This window comes from Fonsecaea monophora (genome assembly GCF_001642475.1).
Source record: "Fonsecaea monophora strain CBS 269.37 chromosome Unknown Scaff127, whole genome shotgun sequence".
Classification (NCBI taxonomy): domain Eukaryota; kingdom Fungi; phylum Ascomycota; class Eurotiomycetes; order Chaetothyriales; family Herpotrichiellaceae; genus Fonsecaea; species Fonsecaea monophora.
In genome coordinates this window covers 62,663-83,405 of record NW_019174058.1, presented here as the reverse complement: position 1 = coordinate 83,405, position 20,743 = coordinate 62,663, and the positions used below count along the sequence as shown (strand labels likewise).

General features: G+C 52.1%; 9 protein-coding genes across 9 annotated transcripts; 2 read left to right on the top strand and 7 right to left on the bottom strand.

The window, feature by feature from the left end:
* Nucleotides 1-1,108: 1,108 nt before the first annotated feature.
* AYO21_10688 (hypothetical protein) lies at nucleotides 1,109-2,884 on the bottom strand (the record flags this gene model as incomplete). Its single annotated transcript, XM_022660598.1, has 1 exon — nucleotides 1,109-2,884. One exon carries the CDS (start codon nucleotides 2,882-2,884, stop codon nucleotides 1,109-1,111), a length of 1,776 nt encoding a protein of 591 aa, XP_022507122.1.
* A 781-nt stretch (nucleotides 2,885-3,665) lies between these two features.
* On the bottom strand, nucleotides 3,666-5,963 carry AYO21_10687 (hypothetical protein; the record flags this gene model as incomplete). The annotated part of the gene is made up of 1 exon (XM_022660597.1): nucleotides 3,666-5,963. One exon carries the CDS (start codon nucleotides 5,961-5,963, stop codon nucleotides 3,666-3,668), a length of 2,298 nt encoding a protein of 765 aa, XP_022507121.1.
* A 276-nt stretch (nucleotides 5,964-6,239) lies between these two features.
* On the bottom strand, nucleotides 6,240-7,248 carry AYO21_10686 (hypothetical protein; the record flags this gene model as incomplete). The annotated part of the gene is made up of 5 exons (XM_022660596.1): nucleotides 6,240-6,299; nucleotides 6,392-6,663; nucleotides 6,713-7,016; nucleotides 7,078-7,162; nucleotides 7,217-7,248. The coding sequence occupies 5 exons, from the start codon at nucleotides 7,246-7,248 to the stop codon at nucleotides 6,240-6,242; spliced, it is 753 nt and encodes a 250-aa protein (XP_022507120.1).
* A 952-nt stretch (nucleotides 7,249-8,200) lies between these two features.
* AYO21_10685 (hypothetical protein) lies at nucleotides 8,201-10,335 on the bottom strand (the record flags this gene model as incomplete). Its single annotated transcript, XM_022660595.1, has 5 exons — nucleotides 8,201-8,701; nucleotides 8,799-8,935; nucleotides 9,023-9,296; nucleotides 9,352-9,989; nucleotides 10,038-10,335. The coding sequence occupies 5 exons, from the start codon at nucleotides 10,333-10,335 to the stop codon at nucleotides 8,201-8,203; spliced, it is 1,848 nt and encodes a 615-aa protein (XP_022507119.1).
* A 2,162-nt stretch (nucleotides 10,336-12,497) lies between these two features.
* On the bottom strand, nucleotides 12,498-13,658 carry AYO21_10684 (hypothetical protein; the record flags this gene model as incomplete). Its single annotated transcript, XM_022660594.1, has 2 exons — nucleotides 12,498-12,949; nucleotides 13,007-13,658. 2 exons carry the CDS (start codon nucleotides 13,656-13,658, stop codon nucleotides 12,498-12,500), a joined length of 1,104 nt encoding a protein of 367 aa, XP_022507118.1.
* A 1,213-nt stretch (nucleotides 13,659-14,871) lies between these two features.
* Nucleotides 14,872-15,528, bottom strand: AYO21_10683 (hypothetical protein; the record flags this gene model as incomplete). The annotated part of the gene is made up of 1 exon (XM_022660593.1): nucleotides 14,872-15,528. One exon carries the CDS (start codon nucleotides 15,526-15,528, stop codon nucleotides 14,872-14,874), a length of 657 nt encoding a protein of 218 aa, XP_022507117.1.
* Nucleotides 15,529-16,402: 874 nt separating this feature from the next.
* AYO21_10682 (hypothetical protein) lies at nucleotides 16,403-17,506 on the top strand (the record flags this gene model as incomplete). Its single annotated transcript, XM_022660592.1, has 1 exon — nucleotides 16,403-17,506. One exon carries the CDS (start codon nucleotides 16,403-16,405, stop codon nucleotides 17,504-17,506), a length of 1,104 nt encoding a protein of 367 aa, XP_022507116.1.
* A 242-nt stretch (nucleotides 17,507-17,748) lies between these two features.
* AYO21_10681 (hypothetical protein) lies at nucleotides 17,749-18,834 on the top strand (the record flags this gene model as incomplete). The annotated part of the gene is made up of 1 exon (XM_022660591.1): nucleotides 17,749-18,834. The coding sequence occupies one exon, from the start codon at nucleotides 17,749-17,751 to the stop codon at nucleotides 18,832-18,834; it is 1,086 nt and encodes a 361-aa protein (XP_022507115.1).
* Nucleotides 18,835-19,147: 313 nt separating this feature from the next.
* AYO21_10680 (hypothetical protein) lies at nucleotides 19,148-20,585 on the bottom strand (the record flags this gene model as incomplete). The annotated part of the gene is made up of 3 exons (XM_022660590.1): nucleotides 19,148-20,130; nucleotides 20,204-20,348; nucleotides 20,424-20,585. 3 exons carry the CDS (start codon nucleotides 20,583-20,585, stop codon nucleotides 19,148-19,150), a joined length of 1,290 nt encoding a protein of 429 aa, XP_022507114.1.
* Between the last annotated feature and the right edge of the window lie 158 nt (nucleotides 20,586-20,743).

Here is a 20,743-nt window from a genome sequence, read left to right as displayed (position 1 = left end):
TGCGTCTATTTTCTTGTTTCTCCTCGTCTTTTGCTGCGTTTTTCTGTCTTTGCTTGTTGTCTGTGCTCTAGGTCGGTTGGTCTCGTCTCGATCGATTTTTTTAGTTTAGGTTCGTGCTTCCACCTTAGTGTCACTAGCGTGCCTCGTCGCCAGCTGCAGTGTTGTTAATGGGTCGTCCCTTTTTTTTTTGCGAAACAGTTTTGAAGTTGCTTGTTTTTTTTTTTCGCGAAATTGGAATGGAAGAATTGCTCAGAGCGAGCTCTGGGTCACAATTTCGGCTCATACACACATACTTTTCTCATAATCTCGCTCAGCTTCTCGGTCGTCTAACGCATATTATTATGCCCACTTGATCCATCATTGTGGGATCGCTCCAGAACACCGAATTTAATAATTAAAACAGCAAACATCCATCCTTGAGTCTTCGTTCTAAGAAAACTATCGAAATTGTCATCTCCATAACTCGTAGGTGTCAAGTCTCCTTCTAAATGCGCTCCGACCTTTCTTATCTAAAACAGTCGTCCAAGTGGTCGTACACCATGAGCCTCTCCTGCTCTGTTGCTTGTCATGAGGGCCGAGCACTTGGCAATAGCTCGGTCACGGCCGAAACGGTTGGCGTCTCGACCAACCATGACAGTGTAGTCCTAGCAAGAATCTTGGGTCGCTCTGTGACCAAGAATGGCAATCACACTCAGATGAGCCAGCTAATTCCTCAGGTCAATCAAAGTCCTAGATATGTTAGTAGATTGAGAAAGTAAATTGACCTCCGCGTCCAAAGGGCTTCTGGGAAATAGGTCACTAGCTTCCGCGCTGGGATAGAAACAGTGTCGTTCGGCCTCCCCTCCATACGACGTACTGCACCACCACCTGAAGCCGCTGCGTGTGTATCATGGTTCATTATCCAGCAGGAAGGAAAATGCGGCAGCCTTGAGCAATTTGTCCATGTCGTCGTGGATCATGGTACATACTGATCGACAACGTAAAGACGAGGACCGTAATCAGCACGAGACTCGCCAGGCTTCCCAATACTTTTCGCCCATCATTCGAGTGATTCATCGAGCCAATGCGATGGTACAGCGGTGTATCGCAACGGCTGTTTTCGGACTGGTCATGCCGGAGATCTCGATTTCCGCGATAGGTCACTGGGACTGCTCTGCGACGCCGAACTGGGTGTCTCGCTCAACCCACCGCTGAGGAGACGTGCCAACCTCTCCAGCCTGACTCGTTGAAGAGCATCGTAGTAGAAAAACTTTTCTTGAAAGTTCCTCAGCACATCCAGCGTGTCGAAGTCTGGGTGCGTCTCTTGGAACTGTCTGATATGCTCAACGAATCCGATCTCAAAAAGCTGCTCGATGAACCACTTTTCGTCCTCAGTGCCAATCATAGAGCACATGGCGCCAATCGTTAGCACCCATGTCTTAAGCTGCGATAGTCCCTCCCACTGACTATGTGGTCCATCGACTGAGCAGAAGATGGCTCGTAGTTTTGGTGCAATCAAGCTTCCCAATCGCTTCAACCCAAGTATCACCATAGACGTCAAGATCCACATGAGTAACCCCACACGGAAGGCGTCGAGGCTAGATCCTGGATATTCCAGGGCCAGAAGCCGGTATCGAACTGCTGCGTGACGCCACTGCAGCCATCTCGCCGCATGCTTTGACGCCTCCGGTGCTCCCAGTGGTGCATGATGCAAAACCCAGGAGCATTCCGCCGTCTCTTGTATGATCTCCACTAGCTCCTCCGGGAAATATCCCTGGAGACATAGTCGCTGCAGAGCAGGCGCAAAGCGGATCAAGTCTTGTTGGGGAGCAAGCTGTAGCTGAGGCGGAGTGACAACCCAGTATGGGCCAGGATCGTATTCACATGGCAGACTGCACGGCTCCAGAAGAACGGCAGACATGTGCCCATCGCCAATGATAAAAAGCTCCTTCAATGCTGGGTCTGGTACATGGTGGAGGCCACCCCAAGAATCGAACAGCACTTTTGCTGCTTGCATATGTATCTTCGCTGCTTGATAGTTCTGTCGGTAGGCATCTGCTGCATACAGGTGAAAGACAATAAGCAGCAATTGCTGTTTTGGTGCAGAACTGAAGCGCCGTCGCACGGCTTCCAGCGCGTTGCCCATGTACTTGTCCGTACCCTGACCGGGGACCATATCCACATTCTCGATTCGAGCGGCCATGCTAGCGAGCATTGCATTCATTTCAACTTCACTCTGCATGGCTCGCCGAACAACATCCACAGCGGTAGTCTGGTACGTGTATGATCCTTCTCGCGAGGCCCACGTCTCAGCGTGCCACACGCTGGGATGGAAGATTTCGCAGAAGTACCGACAAAGCTTTGCGACATGTGGGTCGAGTTTGACGACCGATTGACCGAAGGGGTCGAGCGAAGTCGAAGTGATCTGACTGATATCCCGGGGAGTTTCGACGGCACGCGGGGAGTTCAGCAACACAACTGCTTTTTTCTCGACGGTTGGCCCGGCCAGCGACTTTGGTGTCTTCGGCTTGGTGGATTTTCTGCGAGTCGAGGCTGGTGATTCAAGATTTTCCCGTTTTGGCTGCTCGGCGAACTTGGCGCGCGGCGACAGTCTAGCGGGTAGCCATATCTTATTGTCGGTATCCTCTTCTTTGGGCTCGGTCTTTACCTTTGGCGGAGATGGCGAGGAGTCGACCAGGTCGGGATCTGTTACAGAGGTAGTAGGCTTTTCCCGGGTCGCATTCTTCCTCGCCCTCGTCCCAGCGCGACTGGCGCTGGTGGCAGAGCGCCGATGCCGACGACCACGCTGGACATGAGAATTGATCGAGGTCTGTTCAGCGGCGCTGCTGCGGGTCAGCGAGGTGCTGGCGGCATCCTTATTGACGAATAAGAACTGAGGTGGCATCTTTTTGAGGTCACGAATGGAGTCTTTGTGGGGATCTTCATGGTCGGCGGCGGCCTGCATCAACGGATCTCGAGGTCATGGAGGTTGAAGCAATCCATTATCGATATCTGGGTCTTGCTTCCTGACCCTTCCGGGGGGAGGGCTTGAATCGTTGGTTCTTGCGAGTCTCGGTAGTGGTATGATGGCACGATGGGCAGAATTGGCGAAGCGGAAAGACGAAGCGAGGCCGGTGGGCACGATAGGTGAATAATCCGGGGGAGGCGTAAAGCCGGATGTCAAGACTCGGAGCTGAGGACTCAGGAGAGTGGCAGAGGAGTGAGGGGAACTCGAGACACACAAGACACGGCCAGGAGGATGTGGCTTTTAGCCTCGGGTCTAGACGCCGGGCCGCCTCACAAATCAGTTGACGCTAATCCTAAGTTGATGTGCGCTAAGCGTCTTTGGGTCAAGCGTTGTACAACTCCAGCTTCCCATCGTCATTGAATGATTGAATTATCATCAAGACTCTCGGTGGCTCTCAGTGGCCGTCATTCCATTTGAGGGACAAGGGGCAGAACTGCAAACAGATCTCTTCAATAGCTCATTTCTGCATAAAATCACATTCAGCCCTGTTGCGAGAATATCTCCTCTCAAAAGCAGTAGTGTATTTCCCTCTCTCGTTTCAGCGCCGGGCTCCCCCCATATACCCTGTCGGTCTGCCTCGACACAGCTCATTGTTTGGCTCGTTTGCTCTCAGCAGAGCCTCCACCAAGTCAACAAGGCCACGAGGCTGATCAGACTGTCAAGCCTCATTCTCCCGGTTGGTGAACTTCTCATAAAACTCCAGGGTCATCGCTGCTAAGAAGCACGGTATCTGTTTCTTCTCTTTCACCCAGAAATTGATCAGATCTCTGATTTCTGCAGCAAAAGGACTGTCGGAACCGCCGCTAATCTTCATTGTACCATTGTCACCATCGAAAATAATGTAATGGTCGTCCTCTTCGTCCTCGCTCTCATCTCCCAGATCATGAGGTCGCCCATAATACATACTCGAAACCTTGGCCTTTCCATTAGGGAGAAAGTTGACTTTGTACCCGAGAACGCTTGCAATAACGTCCCGGAATTCTGCAGCCTTTTGGGTCCAGATCTCTCGCTGTCGTCTCATCCTTTTTTCTTTCTCGGCGACAACCATTTCCATATCCTTCAGATCCAATTTGAGCGCATCAACCGAGGTTGCTGGGACCATCTTGACTCCATCAAGGTCCTCACCCCGCAACTGTGCGAGAAGCGCCTTGTTTTCTTCCTTGAGCGTTCGTAGAGTTGATAGTTTGATCGCTTCGGCTTTGGCAGTAGGATTGTCCCGAAGCTCCAATACTCGTGTCTTGGAGCTCTCTCGTAAGGCTTTGAGTTGTGATTTTGTCGCTTGAAGGTCTGTGGCCAACATCTGTGACTGTTGAGCGGTCTTCTGCAACGCGATTTGGAGATTCTTGTTCTTTCTCAACAATGCACCGAGTTGTGAACTACCGCCTTCGCCTTCAGGTTCTTGTGAATCTGCTGGTCGCTTGGTTCCACGAGGCTCGTCCGCAGCTGGGGTGCTGGGTGCAGCTGCAGCTTCAAGTTTTGAAAGATCAGAGTGCAGTGTCTGCACTTCAGTTTTGTATTGATCCACCAAGTTTTCCAGGGCCTTGATTTGTTCCGAGCGTTGTGCATCGAAGTTCTGGTTGTCCATCAAGACAGTTTCCTCGGTATCGAAGGTCTTCAATTGTGCTCGAAGATATTCAACCTCTTTGACGGCAAGGACCCGTTGTCGCTCTAATCTTTTGTAAGCTTTGTTGTCTTGACCCGCGTCTGATTGTGCAGTCTTCGTGGATTTCAAAGCCTCGATCTCGGCGGTCAAGGCCGCTTTGTCTCTTTCCTGTGCCCTGATTATCTCATCCTTCTCGGCGATATCGCTTTCGACGGTGCCCAGTCTGTCCACAATCGAAGCGTACTCTATTCGTTGTTGGATAAGAGCTTTTACCACAGCTTCAGGGGATTCGAATTCGCTCTCTTGACCGTCGCGCTGCAGGAGGCTTGTCCAGGTTCTCTTTTCGTCCTCTAGAATTTCTCTTTGTATCTGAGCTTCACCCAGCTGTCTTTGCACGTCCCTGAGCACTTGAAGTTCGATTTCTAGACCGTGTTTCTGTTCTTCAACGACCTCGACGCTGCGATGTGATTCGCGCAGTCGCCGCAGCTCGGCTAGTTGTTCTCTGTTGGTTGCCTCGAGCTTTCGAACGTGGCTCATTTGTTCTGAGAGCTGGTTTTGCAGAACTTGCATCGCTTCGCTGTCACCAGTGTGCGACTTCAACGCAGCCACTTCTGCTTCGAGACTTTCGATTTTCGAATCCCGTTGAGACAAGCGCGCCTGCGATGACTCAAACTGCTGAGTCAATTCTTCCAGGTGTTGTCTGACACTGTCCACAGTCTCTTGAAGAACCGCACGCTTTGCCTCGACATCATTGAGTTGGTACTTGTTATGTCTTTCTTGATCCGCGAGGCGTGCCTGGGCGTCCGCAGCATCTTCCTTGAGTGAAGCAGCTTGATCCTGCAAATCGCGTAGTTGTCGTTCTAGCGCGGCTTTTTCGTTGATTCTCTGGTCCTGCAGTTCGCGCAATTCCTTCGCGAGCGCCTCCTGTCGCTGCGTCGCCTTTTGAGCGGCGCTCTCTGCCGTTTGGTATCTCTTGAAATCGGCATCGGCCCGGAGTTGTTGTTCTCGTAGCTCTTTCTCATGTTGTAGCGCCAAAAGCCCTCGTTCTTGCTGCAAATTCTTCAACTCGTACTCAAGGGAGTTGATTTTCGCACGCAGGTTCTCATCGTGGGACTGATCTGCCCGGGAGACAGAAGGCTGACGGACTCTGGACTGTCTGGAAGCCTGTGGAGGGTTCTCAACTGCGCCGCCGGTAATGAAATCGTATGACGGTTGTGTGCTGGCAAGTCGATTTTGACCGGCTGCGGAAGCCGGTCGAGGTAACGCTGATTGCCCACCCGAAATGCTTTTGCGACCCGAGAGGGAAATTCTTGAGGTCGATAAGCGCATACGTTTAGACGCCGGAGAGCTCATGTTGCTAGGGCATTTAGTGAAGGAAGAGGGGTTCTAGTCAGGAGATGAAGAGGTGAAGATCAGGTGAAGAAGAGGTGGTTGTTTACACCCTCTGTTTTCGGCCTTGGGAATCAGCCAATGAATCATCCGAAGATATGCCGAAGGATCTCGCCGCGCTCGTCCTTTACAGCCTCACCAGCCATCTATCCGCCTTTCCATCAGAATGCCTTGAGTTCATCATGCTTTGAAGCACCTTCCTTTGCCATATCACACCTAAAGCAGGCCCTGCAGATCTCATCACTCCCCACCAGCCAGCATTTCTGTCTCGCCAGCCTTCTTGACGGCTCTCAGTCGCTCCTATCCGGTCGTTCCAGTACATAGAGTACAATCCTCGCTAGTGCTGAGGCACCCTTCGCGTTTGCTCGCTTGCAGTATGCACAATCGCCAACGCATGCTTCGTCTTGAAGACTCTTCCAGGTGATGTTTTTGCTGATGAAGGTTGCAGCCATCTCTTGCACCTTGCACACCATCAAATACACCGTCTGCACATTTGTGGTCTCCGCATAGGGTGTAAGCTCGTGAAACTTCAACTGAAGCATCAAATACCCATACTTGTTGGATTGACAGATCAGAGGCTTTTTGGCTGTCTCTCTTCCAATGCATTCCACTATCATCAGTAAAAAATTCGACTTGTACCGCGTCGGGGTCGCATTTATGAGACCTGTGGTTGTCTGAAGATCTTTAAGTCCAGGGAAATACTAACAACGAACCAATGACTGCACTGATGTTTTCAGAGTCGCTCATTTCCTTGAGATCTCGCACAAGATATGTGGCGCCTGAATAGATCAGGACTCTCGTCATTTGCCAGAATAACCTCTCGAGACGGAATGCGATGGCAGCATGTAAAAGTATCGCAGCATCGGAAAGCACCACCCACTGCATCCCAGACTGCGTAGCCCGGTCCTCAGCCACGGACCGCTGTTTCCAGTACTCCGGATAGATCCCGTGGAAACATTCAATAACACTCCAGAGCCTCATCAAAATCCACGGTCTCAGTGCTGGAATGCACAGCCACTTGGCTGCAGCAGTCGTCAACTTGATCAACTGCATACCATCGAAATGGTCGAGGTCTTACTTGTGGTGGAATTTCGAGCAGACTTGGGACGATCTTTGGGTCATCCTCTGGCAAGCAAATGACCTTGGTATTGCCTTCTCCTTCTCTGCGTGCGCGAGAATAGCACCTTCCGCCAAAACGATACTGAAACGATACTGACGACCGCTCCAGAAACCCGAATGTCCAGGACATCATTGCCTGTCGCAACTCTGAAGACAACATCACCGCCTGGCATAATTTGCACCAGTTTGGCGCTGCGCTATTCTTGTGCGTTCTCCTCAGGGGCCATTGCGCCGGCATTTCGTTTGCCCTTTGTCCCGGTACTAGGCGAAGGGAGGTTGGCATCTCTGACGTTGAGCTCAGCCATGGCTGTTTCGATGGGATATGCGCGAAGGACGAGGAGCAGAGGAGGCAGCAGGTTGGCAAGTGGATGGTGAGGTCGTGTTGAGTGGAGTGGTAGTTGAAGGTTGGAGCCAGAGTATTGGGCGAGTGGAGGCAGAGAGAAGAAAGTGACGGTCGAGTGAATTTCCAAGCACAGCATTCACTCTACTCCTATCTAAAAGACGCTCGTTGTGCACGACTCCTTCCGGCTACAATTACCTGCCTATATAAGTGCTCTGTCACTTGACATATCGATGGCTGGACATAGCAGCATCTCGACAGCTTCAACGCTGTCCGCTGCTTCAGACACACACTTCTTGTTCCCGTATTGCCATTCCCTTCATGGTCGCCAACTCTCGAGCCGGACGACACGTGAACTAGGAAGAGATATATACAGAGCCGCGAATTGGCAGACTGCTCGCACCACGGGTAACGCGTGGGGACTAACGGATGGAGCTAAACACACAGCTTTCTACTACAAAGAAGGAACCACTGAGAAAAAGTGAGATGGGTAAAATTGTAGTATGACGAAGCGAAAATATTTCCAAGTCTCTCGCAACAGATGAAACGTGAACTTCGCCCAACCTCCCCTCCTCCCCCTGGCCCAGCACCCTTCATCAAAACATCTCCATAAGCGGTACTGCGTACAAAAGCGCCCCTCCCCCCACAAACCTCCCGATCACTGATTTTTGGAGTTTTCTGGCAAACACAGATAAAACAGGAATCAGCAAAACACGTCTACTACGCTGAGCGTGCTCTCAACCTAGATGGCGATGACTGCAACGGCCCCTGCTCCGAGCAACGCTCCCATCAAGGCGATACCACCTGTAGGTCTCGAGGCAGCGGCGCCGGTGTAGACAGCGACCAGGGACGTCGCGTCAGGGGCAGGAGCATAGCTAGAGATCGCGGGCGTGGGTGTAGGCGAGGCCGCGGTCGCCGCTGCGACGGGGGTGTTTGCTGGCGTGTATGCCGCCGGGGGCGCACCGCCGGGAACATATGGCGGCGAAGAACCGGCCGCACCACCGCCGTACGTGGCTGCCGTGGCGGCAGCGACCGTGGCCGGGGCCGAGTTGCCGGGGCCGCCGTGCGGGTATCCTCCACCGTGTCCTTCTTCGTGGCTGGCAGGCCCGTAGGTGGTGAAGGGCCGGAGGGGTGCCGTCGGGGTGACTTTCCACGGGCACGATTCTGTCAAGGTGGTACCCTGGCACGTCGAGCATGGGTAGACGACAGCGGGGGCCGCAGTGGGTTTGGATGGGCAATGAGTCTGCAAAAAGGTGTTCATGTCAGTTACTGACTGTGTTGTTCTTTCTCTGTAAACGAGCTTTGACTTCATTCGCCAAGGCGGAAGGAAAGGTACTGACCGTTGTCGCCGTGATGAAGTCCGTCACGGTGATTCCCTGGGACTGGAAAGCGCACACGTAGCATGGCATGGATGGGATGGGAGTGTTGAAGATGGGCTTCTGGAAGGTTGACAGCACGCTCGTGGTCGTGTACGTGACTGGGTGAGATCAATTAGTATAACCGTCCAACACGACGAAAAAGACCATGTGGGGAGGGGAGAGAAAACCCCAGATGAGAGACTTACTTGTGCTGGTAGGGTCAATGGTGCTGCACTGCTCAATTTCGGTCACTGACACGATGATCTCAATGCCGATGCACTGTGATCGAGGGATCGAGGGCGTGACGTAGGGAGGAGCACTCCAGGCTCTTTTCGATGTCGTTACCGTCACAGGGGAGGCCGTGGTTGTCGTAGGTCTCGGGCTTGTCGACGAGGTGGTCGTGTTTGAGTAGGGCTTGGATGTGGTGATCAGGACAGATGTTGTGAAGGTCGTGGTCGTGCTTGACGATGACGTCGAGGTCTATACAAAGGTCAGACAACGAACATTGGCCGGGGGCAAATATCCTTTCTCATACCGTGGTAGAAGTAGTTGAGCTGCTGGTAGTTGTAACGGAACCACAAGTACCATCTCCATTAGCAATGCCGCTTTCACACTTGCAGCTCTTGGAACAACCATCACCGTCCGCAGTGTTGCCGTCGTCGCACTCTTCGCCGAGAGAGGGATCAAACTTCCCGTCACCGCAGCCGGCTGGTGTTGCGCCACGGCTTAGAATGTAAGGCAGCCCTGAATGGCCATCACCATAGTTCTGGGTGCCGGTGGTAATGACGCCGTCTGCAATTGCCAGGGCTTGAAACCCATTCTGTCCAACAGAGGGATACGACGAGAACGCTTCGTGGGTGCTGAAGGACCAGTTTGACAGATCCTCGTCGGTAAGAGTGTCGATGGCGGGAGACGAGGCCACAATATGAATATCATTGTACCCTCCTGCACCATTGTTGTCTTGGCCAAACACCTTGAAGTCACCGAAATAGGACAGTGCTGGTACAGGAGTATCGAGCGCCGCGGTGTTATAGTACTGTGACAAGGAGAGATAGAATCCGGTCTGGGAGGAGCCCGATGGAGAGACACCAGCGGCTGCAAATTTGATACTGTTGTCAATGAGCACAGAGGCCCCAGCGACGCCCCAATTGTCGTGGTTGGATTGATCAGCACCTGAACTATGTCAGCGGTATAGGTGGCCTCAGGACCGCGTGACTTTACCGTGGATAATGACATTGCCAGTGACAGCAGGACCCCAAATGGTGTTTGTGTCTTCCAGGACCTGAATCAGACTCACGTCGCCAGAGCCGAAAGGATCACCGATGATGATTGCTTTGAAGGCCGCAAAGTCAGATGTCTTCATGGCACGCCATTCTGTTTCTGTGACCACTTTAGTAGTGAACCCGAGAGCAACAGCATGCTCTTCCTCATTCCCGACAAGCTCGTCTAAGAAGAGGAGATCTTCAGCGATGACGGAACCAAAGACCGCGAAGCCGGCTGCAACTGTAGAGAAGCGCATGATTGTTGGAAAGGAAAAGCAAAGAAATCGACGATATCCTCTGGACTTTGTAACGAGTGTCTGCAGTTGGAGGAAACGAATGACTGGGACGAAAAGAGTGAAAGAGAGGTACCGACTGACACTAAAAAGATTGAGGGTTGTGACGACTCGCCTTTTATTGAGAAGACACCTGGTCCGAGCGACAACCAGAGAAGAGGCCGCAATGCCTCATTTTCAGGAGTAACATGGTAATTATCGAATGGAAATCGACGTTGCTATACCCAAGGACGCCACAGAAATCCAGACGCAGGGGGATGCAAACAGACAGGCAAGACAAAAACAGCAAACCTCAGCGCTCTCCTGAGATTCTCGTATAGACAATTGACAGGTCCTGTGATGGCTGATGGCTGACAGACAACACGAAGGTCCAGCCGTCTTGATTTTTGAGATGTTGTACCACCAACCGGCCAAAATGGAAACTGTGGCGTCCCGTCCAGGCTGATTCCAGCCTTACAGCCTTGTTCGACAGCCTGCAGTCGGTAAGACACTAATCTCCCTTGCAGTCCGATATACGAGTTTCGGCCCCATGCCTGAGCTGCCATGAGTGCCAAAATACTGGCAAATGAGGCGCATCCTCCAGATCGGCCATGTTTCTATGGGAACTCAATTTTTCTGTCTCCAGTCTTGGCTGGCGTCAGGAGTCAGTTGCCAACCTTACCACCGACTATTTTCGGAGGAGGTATTGCTTTGTGGCAGTCTGTGACAGGGAGGCAGGGCAATCGAACGCAGCCTTCTGAGAAGTGACAGGCGAGGAGATTTTATGAGTTCGGGAATTGGACGAACGAAGAGCGATGCATCTCGTATCGAAGCGCTCGCGAGTAGGGCCAAGAGGACGTTACTTCAGCAGAGAAAGCAGCCTTGCGCGATTTGACGCCTGGATCTGGCTATCCGGAGAGATTCGAGGTCCAGGTGAGCAGCTGGTTGGCTACAGAAGGAACAATGAGGCTGGACGATGCTTTGAAAAGGGGACATCGACGGTAATGAGTTTACAGAAATTGCGCTAGCCTAGTATGGAAATATCGTTCTTGGCAACTCATTTGGGACAAGCTGAAGCAGACAGCAAACTTCCTTGTCATCGTGTAGGAATATACAGATGACACAGGGTTCCAGAAGACGGTTCCCACATGTTTGTCACCGAAGCTCCTCGACGCGGGCCTGCACAGTTCGATATGTTGGACACTATTAGCTGGTAAAAAAGCCCTACCCGCCTCCCATATGATATTTCCGACAAGTTCAATGCCTTTCTCCACGGTATCTGTCATCGATAGATGAAATACTGGGAGATTGGACCTGCAGCCTACACGTTTACAAGATCCATATCATGGCTGAGGCCCTGCATGATGGGGATTAGCTCTTGCTATGACTTGGGAGGGATGGCCCCAAGACCAACAAGCCTCGGTCGTCCGTCGCACTGTTCGAGACTGTGAGACACATCTGGACGGTGTGGAAGGAGTCCAGCATGACATCGAGATCCGCCGCAGAAAGTGAGATTGGCCTTGCTCACACGAGCCAGCCTCGCCGCGAAATTACCATGTTGTGGCTTGCGTCCATGGCGAACACTCTGTTCCCGCCTGGGAAAATATCGACTCTGATCTCCTCTGTTTACTCGCCGAGGGAGTTTCGTGGTCGCCAGTGTTGCCCACCGTCCTGTGGATTGGTTATCGCTCACAGGGCCGTCTGCCCTCAATCGGATTGGAACCCTATGTCTGTCCATTCTCAGTGTTTGCGCGCACAGTGTAAGATAAAGCAAGGAGGATGTTAGAGCAAGAGGTCTACTTGATCGGAGACGAACAATCAGCACTGAGAAAGGGGAGACAAGAGGTGAATAGAATAGGCAGGAAAGTGGGATGTAGCAGCAGCTCGCTGACCACGTCCTACATTGCCCTGGTCCCACCATATCCATGGTCTTCTCCATCCACCTGTATTCCGCATTGGAGCCTTCGGAAGAGAGAAGAGTAGTAGTCGCCATCCCCAGTGATGAACTTGGCGTCCTGGATACAGCCAACCCCTCTTTCTCACCAATCGACACATGTATTGTCCATCCAGCCCATGACTTCTTCACCACTTACGTCACCTGGGTTTGATTCAAAGTAGCTCACGTCGAATTCACCCTGGTGGACACATCAATGCCCCTCGTGGCGATGTGTGGCGTGGAAGTAATCCTCGCTACCGCTGTTGTAACAGAGAAGACAGGCCCCGCAAGTTTCCTTCATATACCATTCAACAACCTCGAGCAGGTCCCCCACAATATCTCTCCGGCAGAAGAGACAGGGACTGGCAGGGCTTGCGTTACACTCTGTGCGCTCCAGTACCGTACTCCAGGGTTCCGTGATGCAGAGACTCTGAACATCGAGCATCGCCCGAGAGATTGATTTCTTGTATGCCCAATCTTCCCCGGGTTTAATGCCTTTCTTAGCTAAATAAAACATAATAGCGCTGAATTTCGCAAATGAACAGCTCCGGGTCTCCATCGCTGACGCATCAACTGCACCTGCATCGAAATCTCTGCCAACGCACTCCAAGATACCGTCGAAGAACTGCCGTGATTGCAGCATGGATTCCTTTTCAAACCTTTCTGGAGGACGGACTCATCAGAGACATGCCTTAGCTGCCAAAGAACTGTGATACATACCTTTAAAACTGTGTACCCGGGATCCAAGAGCTGACTCGGCGAATGAAGGTAATGTTGGGGAGGTGGAACGTCGACCCTGTAGGAGCAAGAAATGCTTTGTTGCGAACCAGAACAAATCGTTCAATTTGAAAACGGCGGCGACACTCATGCACTGTTCCATTGTTAGCTCGAGTGAATCGTCTTCAGGAGAAATCCAGTTGTGATTCATTGGTGTCATGTTGCGGTCGTAGCCCTTGAATTCTTCTATTATACCAGCAAGCCTTGCGGAAAGCCACGGCCTCAGTGCTTTCACACAGAATCGCGCATCTGCAAATTCTACTAGCTTCACGAGCCTCGAGCCGTCACAATGATCGACATTCTCAGCTTTATGGTGAGCAATGTTGCAGAAGTCGAGGACAGCCTCTGGAACGTCTTCGCGCAATTCAATTTCTCTCGACCTTCCCTCTGTGAATGATGACGAGAGCATACGAGAGAAGACTCCCGACGCAAGACTGATTACTGTCCCCGAGACTCGTATTTTGAGGGCATCGTCCCCTCGGCCAACAGCGAGCAGGACATCTCCATCCGGGACGACCTCAACGAGCTTCGCGGGGCGCTTCGTGGGTGCTTCGTCGACTTGCGGGCTCCCAGGACGTTTGCGGCTGGCGCTCATGCTGAAATTGAATCAAGGTGATCTGGGGGGCTGTCACTGTCGCGTTGATCAGCGGTTATCTGGTGAGTTCTAAGTCTCAATGTTATCGCCTACTGTCAGCGTGGGTGGCAGAAAAGGAGGATGAGCGGGAAGAAGAACTGACCAGTTGTTGCGGTTGAAACTTTGAAGTGTGTAAAAAGAGAGGGACCTTCACAAATTGAAACTGAGATTCGAGTGAGGTATCTATCAGGAGTCCGAGGATGAGAAGAGATTCACAGGATAGAGCGAATGTGCCGAAGGTCGATTTGTAGTCCGTACTATGGCCGGGCAGGTGAGTGCGGAAGTGTGACAGAGAAGAACCATAATCTCCATCGGATGGGCTCAGGTGCTGATAACCCAGAAGTCGGTCTACACGTTCCAGTTCAGACCTCAAAGTTTGGACTGATGAGCTGGCGATTGAAGCTGGGAGAAAAATTGTATCCTTGCAGTTGGCCACGGCAGGTGCTCGTCCAAGCAGAGTTTCAAGCGTATTACCATTGCTCACAATGGGAGCGGTGTCAAAAAGAAGCCTGGCTCCATGAGATAAGGAGATCAGTTGCTCATAGTGGGCAAAGCGACCATATCAAAAGAAGACTGCGAGGGTTTCTCAGCCTCGCTCAGGTGACTTAGAAGTACCATTAGAGTTGACATGTTCACGTGCACTTCTCTTGTAGGAGGAATGCTCAAACTGCAACGCTGCAGCAGCGACCTTCCAGGGAACAGAGACTGCTGCGTCCAGACCACTGAAGTCGGCCCATTTGCGCATCTACAACCTCCGAAAAGGTGGTGGACACAATCCAAACTCATGTGGACGTCTGCTTTGCGCCTCTTCGCCCTGCTTGATCAGCACCGGCACCCCAATCCATTCGACGTTATGCAGAGCATTGATGTTGGCGGTATTAATGGGATGTGAACAGAGGGATGTTCTAGCTCAAGGGTCATGGAAAAGATTGCACAAGTCAAGGAAACAAGTCAAGTCACAAAAGAAAACCAAGATGGGAAATTTGACTCGAGAGAAGGACAATAAGAAAACCACATCAACTTCACCTCGACTCCAGCTAGAACCATTTCTTCTTTTCTCTCCAATATAACGTCCTTCACCAACGCCGTGTGCCTGTCATTCCGTCGGGAAGATACCACCACATTGACATCAATCACTTGCGACACCCTGGGATCGCCTTTCTGCTCTCAAGCTTCAAGCCTCGAGCCTCGCCCTCTTATCGCCACCATGTTCTTCTACTCCTCCATAACCCGTGCCTTCATAGCCCGTGTCAACTTTGTCATATCCACTCTCAAAGTTGCGTTCTGTCAACTTCTGACCTTCCACGTTGAAACTCTCCGACTCTCCCATGTCGGCGTTAAACATGTCCTCTTTCTCCCGCATAGGCCCTTTGCCCTTTGTGTCCACGCCCCTGCTGACCACATTGTACGCCCTTCTTCTCCGATGCCGTCTCCAGCACAGACATCCACCGGTCAAGAGGGCGAGGAGGACGATGGCGCCGACGACAGCAATTATAATGATGTACTTTGTGGCAAGACCGTGGCTGCTGCTGGATGACGCCGATGCAGATGGAGAAGGAGAATTGTCAGAATTGAGCCCGGCGTTGCTCAATTTCTCGGCCGCATGGGTGATCTTTGCCGGATAGCGAGTCGATGTGGTGGTAGGCAGGCCAAGCACGGAGCTGACGGCATCGTCGCCGACCCCTGCTTGAGCCAACTTGCCCAGAGCGTGGGTAATCTTTGGGTTGTTCACGCCTGAGGTCGCTGTCGCCTGATGATCAGTCACCAAGTTAGGCACTGCACTTTTCGCGCCTCGGATGCCCAAGAGTAGGACGTCTGGAAGGTAGTCCATGTTTGAATATTATTTTCGAAGAAGATGCAAGGCCAAGTAGGGGCAATCAAAGGGTTCAATTAACAGGTGGATTGATCAACGAAGGAGTGACTCGGTTCGAAAGGAAAAAGATGGAAACGAAAGGGGACTTTGCCAGCGAAACCCAGGGCACCAACGCTTCGCAAAAGGGAATTCCAAAGATCGTCGCGAGAGCAGCGAAGGGACGGTATATCAGGGAGACATGTGGCGGCTCACGCACAGACCGTAAGAGCGTTTGCCAGGCACGGGGGAGCTGAGCATAAGCACTTGTTCAAAAAGCTTCAGCACCTCAGACACGGCGTTATTGGCCGTCAGGGTCTTGTAAGCAGAGAGTGCCTGATATAGTAGCAGAACCAGATTGCGCAGGATGTGCCAGGCGCAGGATTGGGCAATTTCGTGGACCTCAGCCCCCGACCCGATGTCAGCTTTGCCATCGAGGCCATTCAGCTCAAACCGCCCCCAGAGCGAACCGGTTCACCAAGCTTTGCACAAGCCTCAACGCTCGGCAGAGCTTGACCCAATCTGGTAAACGAGAGTACGATCCTTTTACCCTGAATGGGGAATCATGGTTTAGCTGAGCACATGCTAAATAGGTGACAACTTAACTCCTTATTATTGGAAGGAAGGAGACAAAACCTCAAGGATACGGAGGCCGAGATTAAAGCCTCAAAGCTAGGTACGTATTTGTCCATGTACTTGCACCTAACTGCGCAAAATGATCGTGAATCAGGGAGACCAGTATCACGTGAACTTCCTGACTCGCGGAGATGAACCCTGAGAATGTTGTCACTGTTGTTCTGCACATGTGAAAGCGTGTATCGTGGTCACGGCAGTCTATCAGCTGCACTCTGAATAGATGGCTCGTGGCACTGGAAAACGTGCAAACAAGGCTCCCGCGAACTCGACCGCCCACATAAAGCCGGCTGCGAGCTCGACCTCTGGTCCTCCGACTCCTTTCCAATACGCCCCAATTTCACTCAGACCCTTCCTTTCGACCCTTCCCACGGACCACATATACCTAGTGCACCTAGATCACACGCCGCCGAATCTCAAGAAACGTGTATTCGTCGTCCCTGTCCTCCTCAATCTTCTCATCACCATCGGACTTTGTGTCCGCTTTTGCTATGCTGTTCCCGTCTACCTCGAACAAATCATCACAATTTTCGGCTATGACACTGCATATAAAATCGACACGAAGACTGCAGGAGCGGGGGAACTCTTCAACGCTGTCACTTCACGAACGGCCTTACTCATGCTCGACTACGTTATATTCGGTTTGATTGGAAGCTGGCCCAAGGAATTTGTCTTTGGCAGCAGACTGTTGAGGTTCGTTGGTCCATGGGAATGGAGGAGAACAATAGGTTTCAGAGATACGGAGATAATTGTTCGCAGAGGAAGGAATTGGGATACACCGTTGCTCGTCGGGGACACTCCAGATGAAGGAAAGAAGTGGAATCTGGATGACGAATTGACCATCAAAGTCAAAGTCGACCCGGCCATGCGCACCGCAACTCTTGTAAAGACTGGATACCTACTCCTTGACAAGGATTGGGATCTCGACTTCAAGGCGATGCTGGACGCGCATAAGCTAGTGGAAAAGGGTGTGATTCAACTGGGAGACCTTGAGAACATTGCTCTGGTATACTATGAGAAGCAATGGTTGGTTTGGAAAGTCCACGAACCGTCAGACGTTATTGCCGATGGACAGCAGCAGGACAGCACTGTCGAAAGATTCAGACGCATTCTTGCAGATCTCGGCGCCGAAGCAGTCTTCTTCCGCTGGATCGAGATCGTCCAGTTTGAGACCTCGCAACCTGGCGGGTTCACTCAAGGACGACAGGCTGAGGCGATCCGCGAACTAAGGACTCGCCTGGAAAAGAAGGGGGTGGATTACGCCAGGTTCTGGGAAGATATCGGTGGACAAGCTGGTCTTCCTGGTCTTGACGAGCAAAATCAATAATGATCTACGACATGACTGACGTTGAACCACCCTACTAGTGCCCGACGTTGCACTTGTTCATGTAAGATGTTGGAGCACGTGCCTATTCCACTTGACAAGGCTGTTGTGCAGCCTTGTCTTCTGCACATCACCCCGTCCCTGACACTCTACCCCGCATCCGATTGATTCCAGCAGAGAAAATATTCCACGCCCAATTCTCTGTCAATTCGCAAATCGCTTTCACCTCCTCAGATTTCCTAAACATGTCGTCACCCAGCATCTATCTCGCCGTTATCGGCATCGGCGGTGTCGGCACCTGTTTCTTGTCCCAGATTTCCTCGCTACCTTCTCGCCTGCGCCCCTCACTGATCTTTCTCTCCCGCTCCTCGAAACAACTCTACAACACGTCTTACTCCCCCGTCTCTCCCTCCGACTTACAATCCTCTTCCTCCAAACTCCTCTCTGTCCCCGATGAACTGGTCAAATATCTCTCATCGGCTCCGGGCAAGGTTATACTCGTCGACAACACCTCGTCTCAAGACGTTGCAAACGCATACCCATCGTTCCTGCAAAAAGGGATAAGCGTCGTGACGCCGAACAAGAAGGCCTTTTCTGGCAGCCTGCAGCTCTGGAACGACATCTTCTCCGCGGTCGATCAGGCAAATGGAAAGGCCATGGTATACCATGAATCCAGCGTGGGTGCCGGCCTTCCCGTGATATCCACCTTGAAAGATCTGGTCGCGACGGGCGACCAAGTCACACGCATCGAAGGTGTGTTTTCAGGAACCATGTCGTTCCTGTTCAACTCCTTTGCCCCCGTCGACGGATCGGGCGACGGAAAATGGTCAGACATCGTAAAACAGGCGAAAGAGGCGGGCTACACGGAACCAGATCCAAGAGACGACCTCAATGGCATGGACGTCGCGAGGAAGCTCACCATTCTCGCACGCTTGGCCGGGTTGAAAGTTCAGGGCCCAGACGCTTTCCCCGTCCAGAGTCTAATCCCGAAAGAGCTCGAGTCGGCGAAATCGAGCGACGAGTTCATGGCCCGTCTGCCGGAATTCGACGAGCAGATGGAATCGTACAAGGCCCAAGCCGCCGCCCAGAACAAGGTTGTGCGATATGTCGGGTCGGTGGACGTTGGCAAAGGCGAGGTCAAGGTGGGTTTGGAAATGGTCGAGAAGGGTTCCCCGATCGCAGGCTTGAAGGGCAGTGACAACTTGATCTGCTTCTATACCAAGCGATATGGTGCGAATCCGCTGGTCATCCAAGGGGCGGGTGCCGGCGGCGAAGTCACCGCGATGGGTGTCACAGCAGACCTGATCAAGGTGGTCGAGCGGCTGGGATAGACAGACAAAGACACTGCTCCTTCCGACAAGGGATAGGAGCCGCCAAAAAATAACTACAAAAATGTTCTTGCCTGCAAGATCCCTCCGTCTAGCTATTAATCTCCGTCCCAAATCATGCCAACCTTGTAGATATGTACCCAAGATCGATGGATAGACGTGTCTCGAGGGAACTCATTTATTCGATGCGGCATTTAAACCAGAACAAAAACATATATTGACATGAACCTCGTGAGATAGATCGGCGTATTTACGTGAAGACAGTGCTCCCCTTCTTCGATGTCTGCAACTTCCATTCCGTCGAACCTCGAGCCTATCAGCTTCTGAGGTACTTCTTGACGGCCTCCCCCCACACGACGCCGCGTTTGTAAAAGTGCATGGCGGGCACGCTACCCTCCTTCAGCCCATCAATGGCCTGAGCGAGTTCCTCGCCCGACCCTTCCTCCTTCACCTGGGCGATCGGATATAGATACGTCTTGAAGGCGAACACCAGCGCCTTACTCTTCGGTAGCCTGTGGAGCGTCTGCCTCTCGCACCTCACAAATGTCTTGTCGACGTCGATCTCCTCGAGTTCCTCGACCTCGTCACCCTCGTGGGCGTGGTTGGTGCCGCGCCCAGCCGCATAAAGTTCCGTGTTCGTGGTGACGGACCAGTTGACCCGGCGGACGTATTTGCCCACTTCGAGCCGGGAGAAGAATCGATCCATTGATGCTTCTAGTTTTTGGGGGTAGCCAGGCACAGGGTCGTGGATCTTGGCGAGTCGATTACCAAGTTTCTCGCGGGGGTCGAAGCCGCTGGGACAGCAACAGACGTAGGCTTCGAGAACATATTTCGTGTCTTCTTCTTTGCTTTCGTTATCCGCCTCCTTCTTATCCATGCTCGGATCCCCTTCTTCGGGGAGCAGGAAGAGAAAGTCTTCGTCCAGGGTTCGTCCGAGAGTCTCGAGAAGCATTTTGGTCGATGTGCGAGGTGACGGTTTCGCGGGAAACAGTGCTTTCGTCACCAAGTTTTCCAGCATAAACGTCTTGCCCTCCTCATAGTCGGTTTCGTGTAGTTTGAACATCCTGGGGAAGCGCAGTGGCAGATAGGTGCCAAAAAGAAACTGGTAGAGTTCCACCACGGCGGGACGAATGCGATAGTCGTCATTTACAGCAACGACGTGCTCACCGTGCTCGGCTATGATTTTACGACGGTAGGCGACCCGGTCTGCGTAGTTCCTGTCCATCACTAGTAACTCCGAGGGTGGGAGGTTCTCAAGTGCTGACTCGTCAGATTCGGCTCGTGTAGAGTCAGCCTCTTCTTGTAGGGAATGCGAGAAGAGAGTTCAAGTAGGCTAACGAAGGGAACAGTGGCGGATCGAACGAGAACTCACCCATGGTCAAATGGTATTTCGGTTTGAAAGGTCGGATACGAAGAGGTTCCGTGGTTTCCCAGTCGAACTCTGGTTGTTCTTCCACTGGGGGGAACTCTGGGGCTTTGAGATAACGATTCTCAAACCCGATCTTCTTTGCCGCTTTCTGGAGGAGAGGTCAACGATGTCTGCGAAGCGAATAGCTGGGAAGGTCCTGAGTGGCAAGGCTGACACAACTCACATTCTTAACTCTCACTTGGTTCAAAGCCAAGACAAGGAAGACAACCAGGAGAATGATGTTGGCATAATTGCTCAACGTGAACAATGAGGCGGCTTTGAAATCCTCCCAGCTCCTCCAGTGCCATACGAAGGACGGCTTCTCGATGTTTTGGAAACTGCTCATCGTGGGCGGGAATGTGCGTTCCTATTGATTGTCGATTGACTCGGATCCGTCGTGATGACCTGCAGATGACACCCAGATGACCTTTTGATGTCGTGTGACTCGGGACCAAAGGTAAGAGACTGACTACACAGTAGTCTCAGTCTGGCACATATAGATAC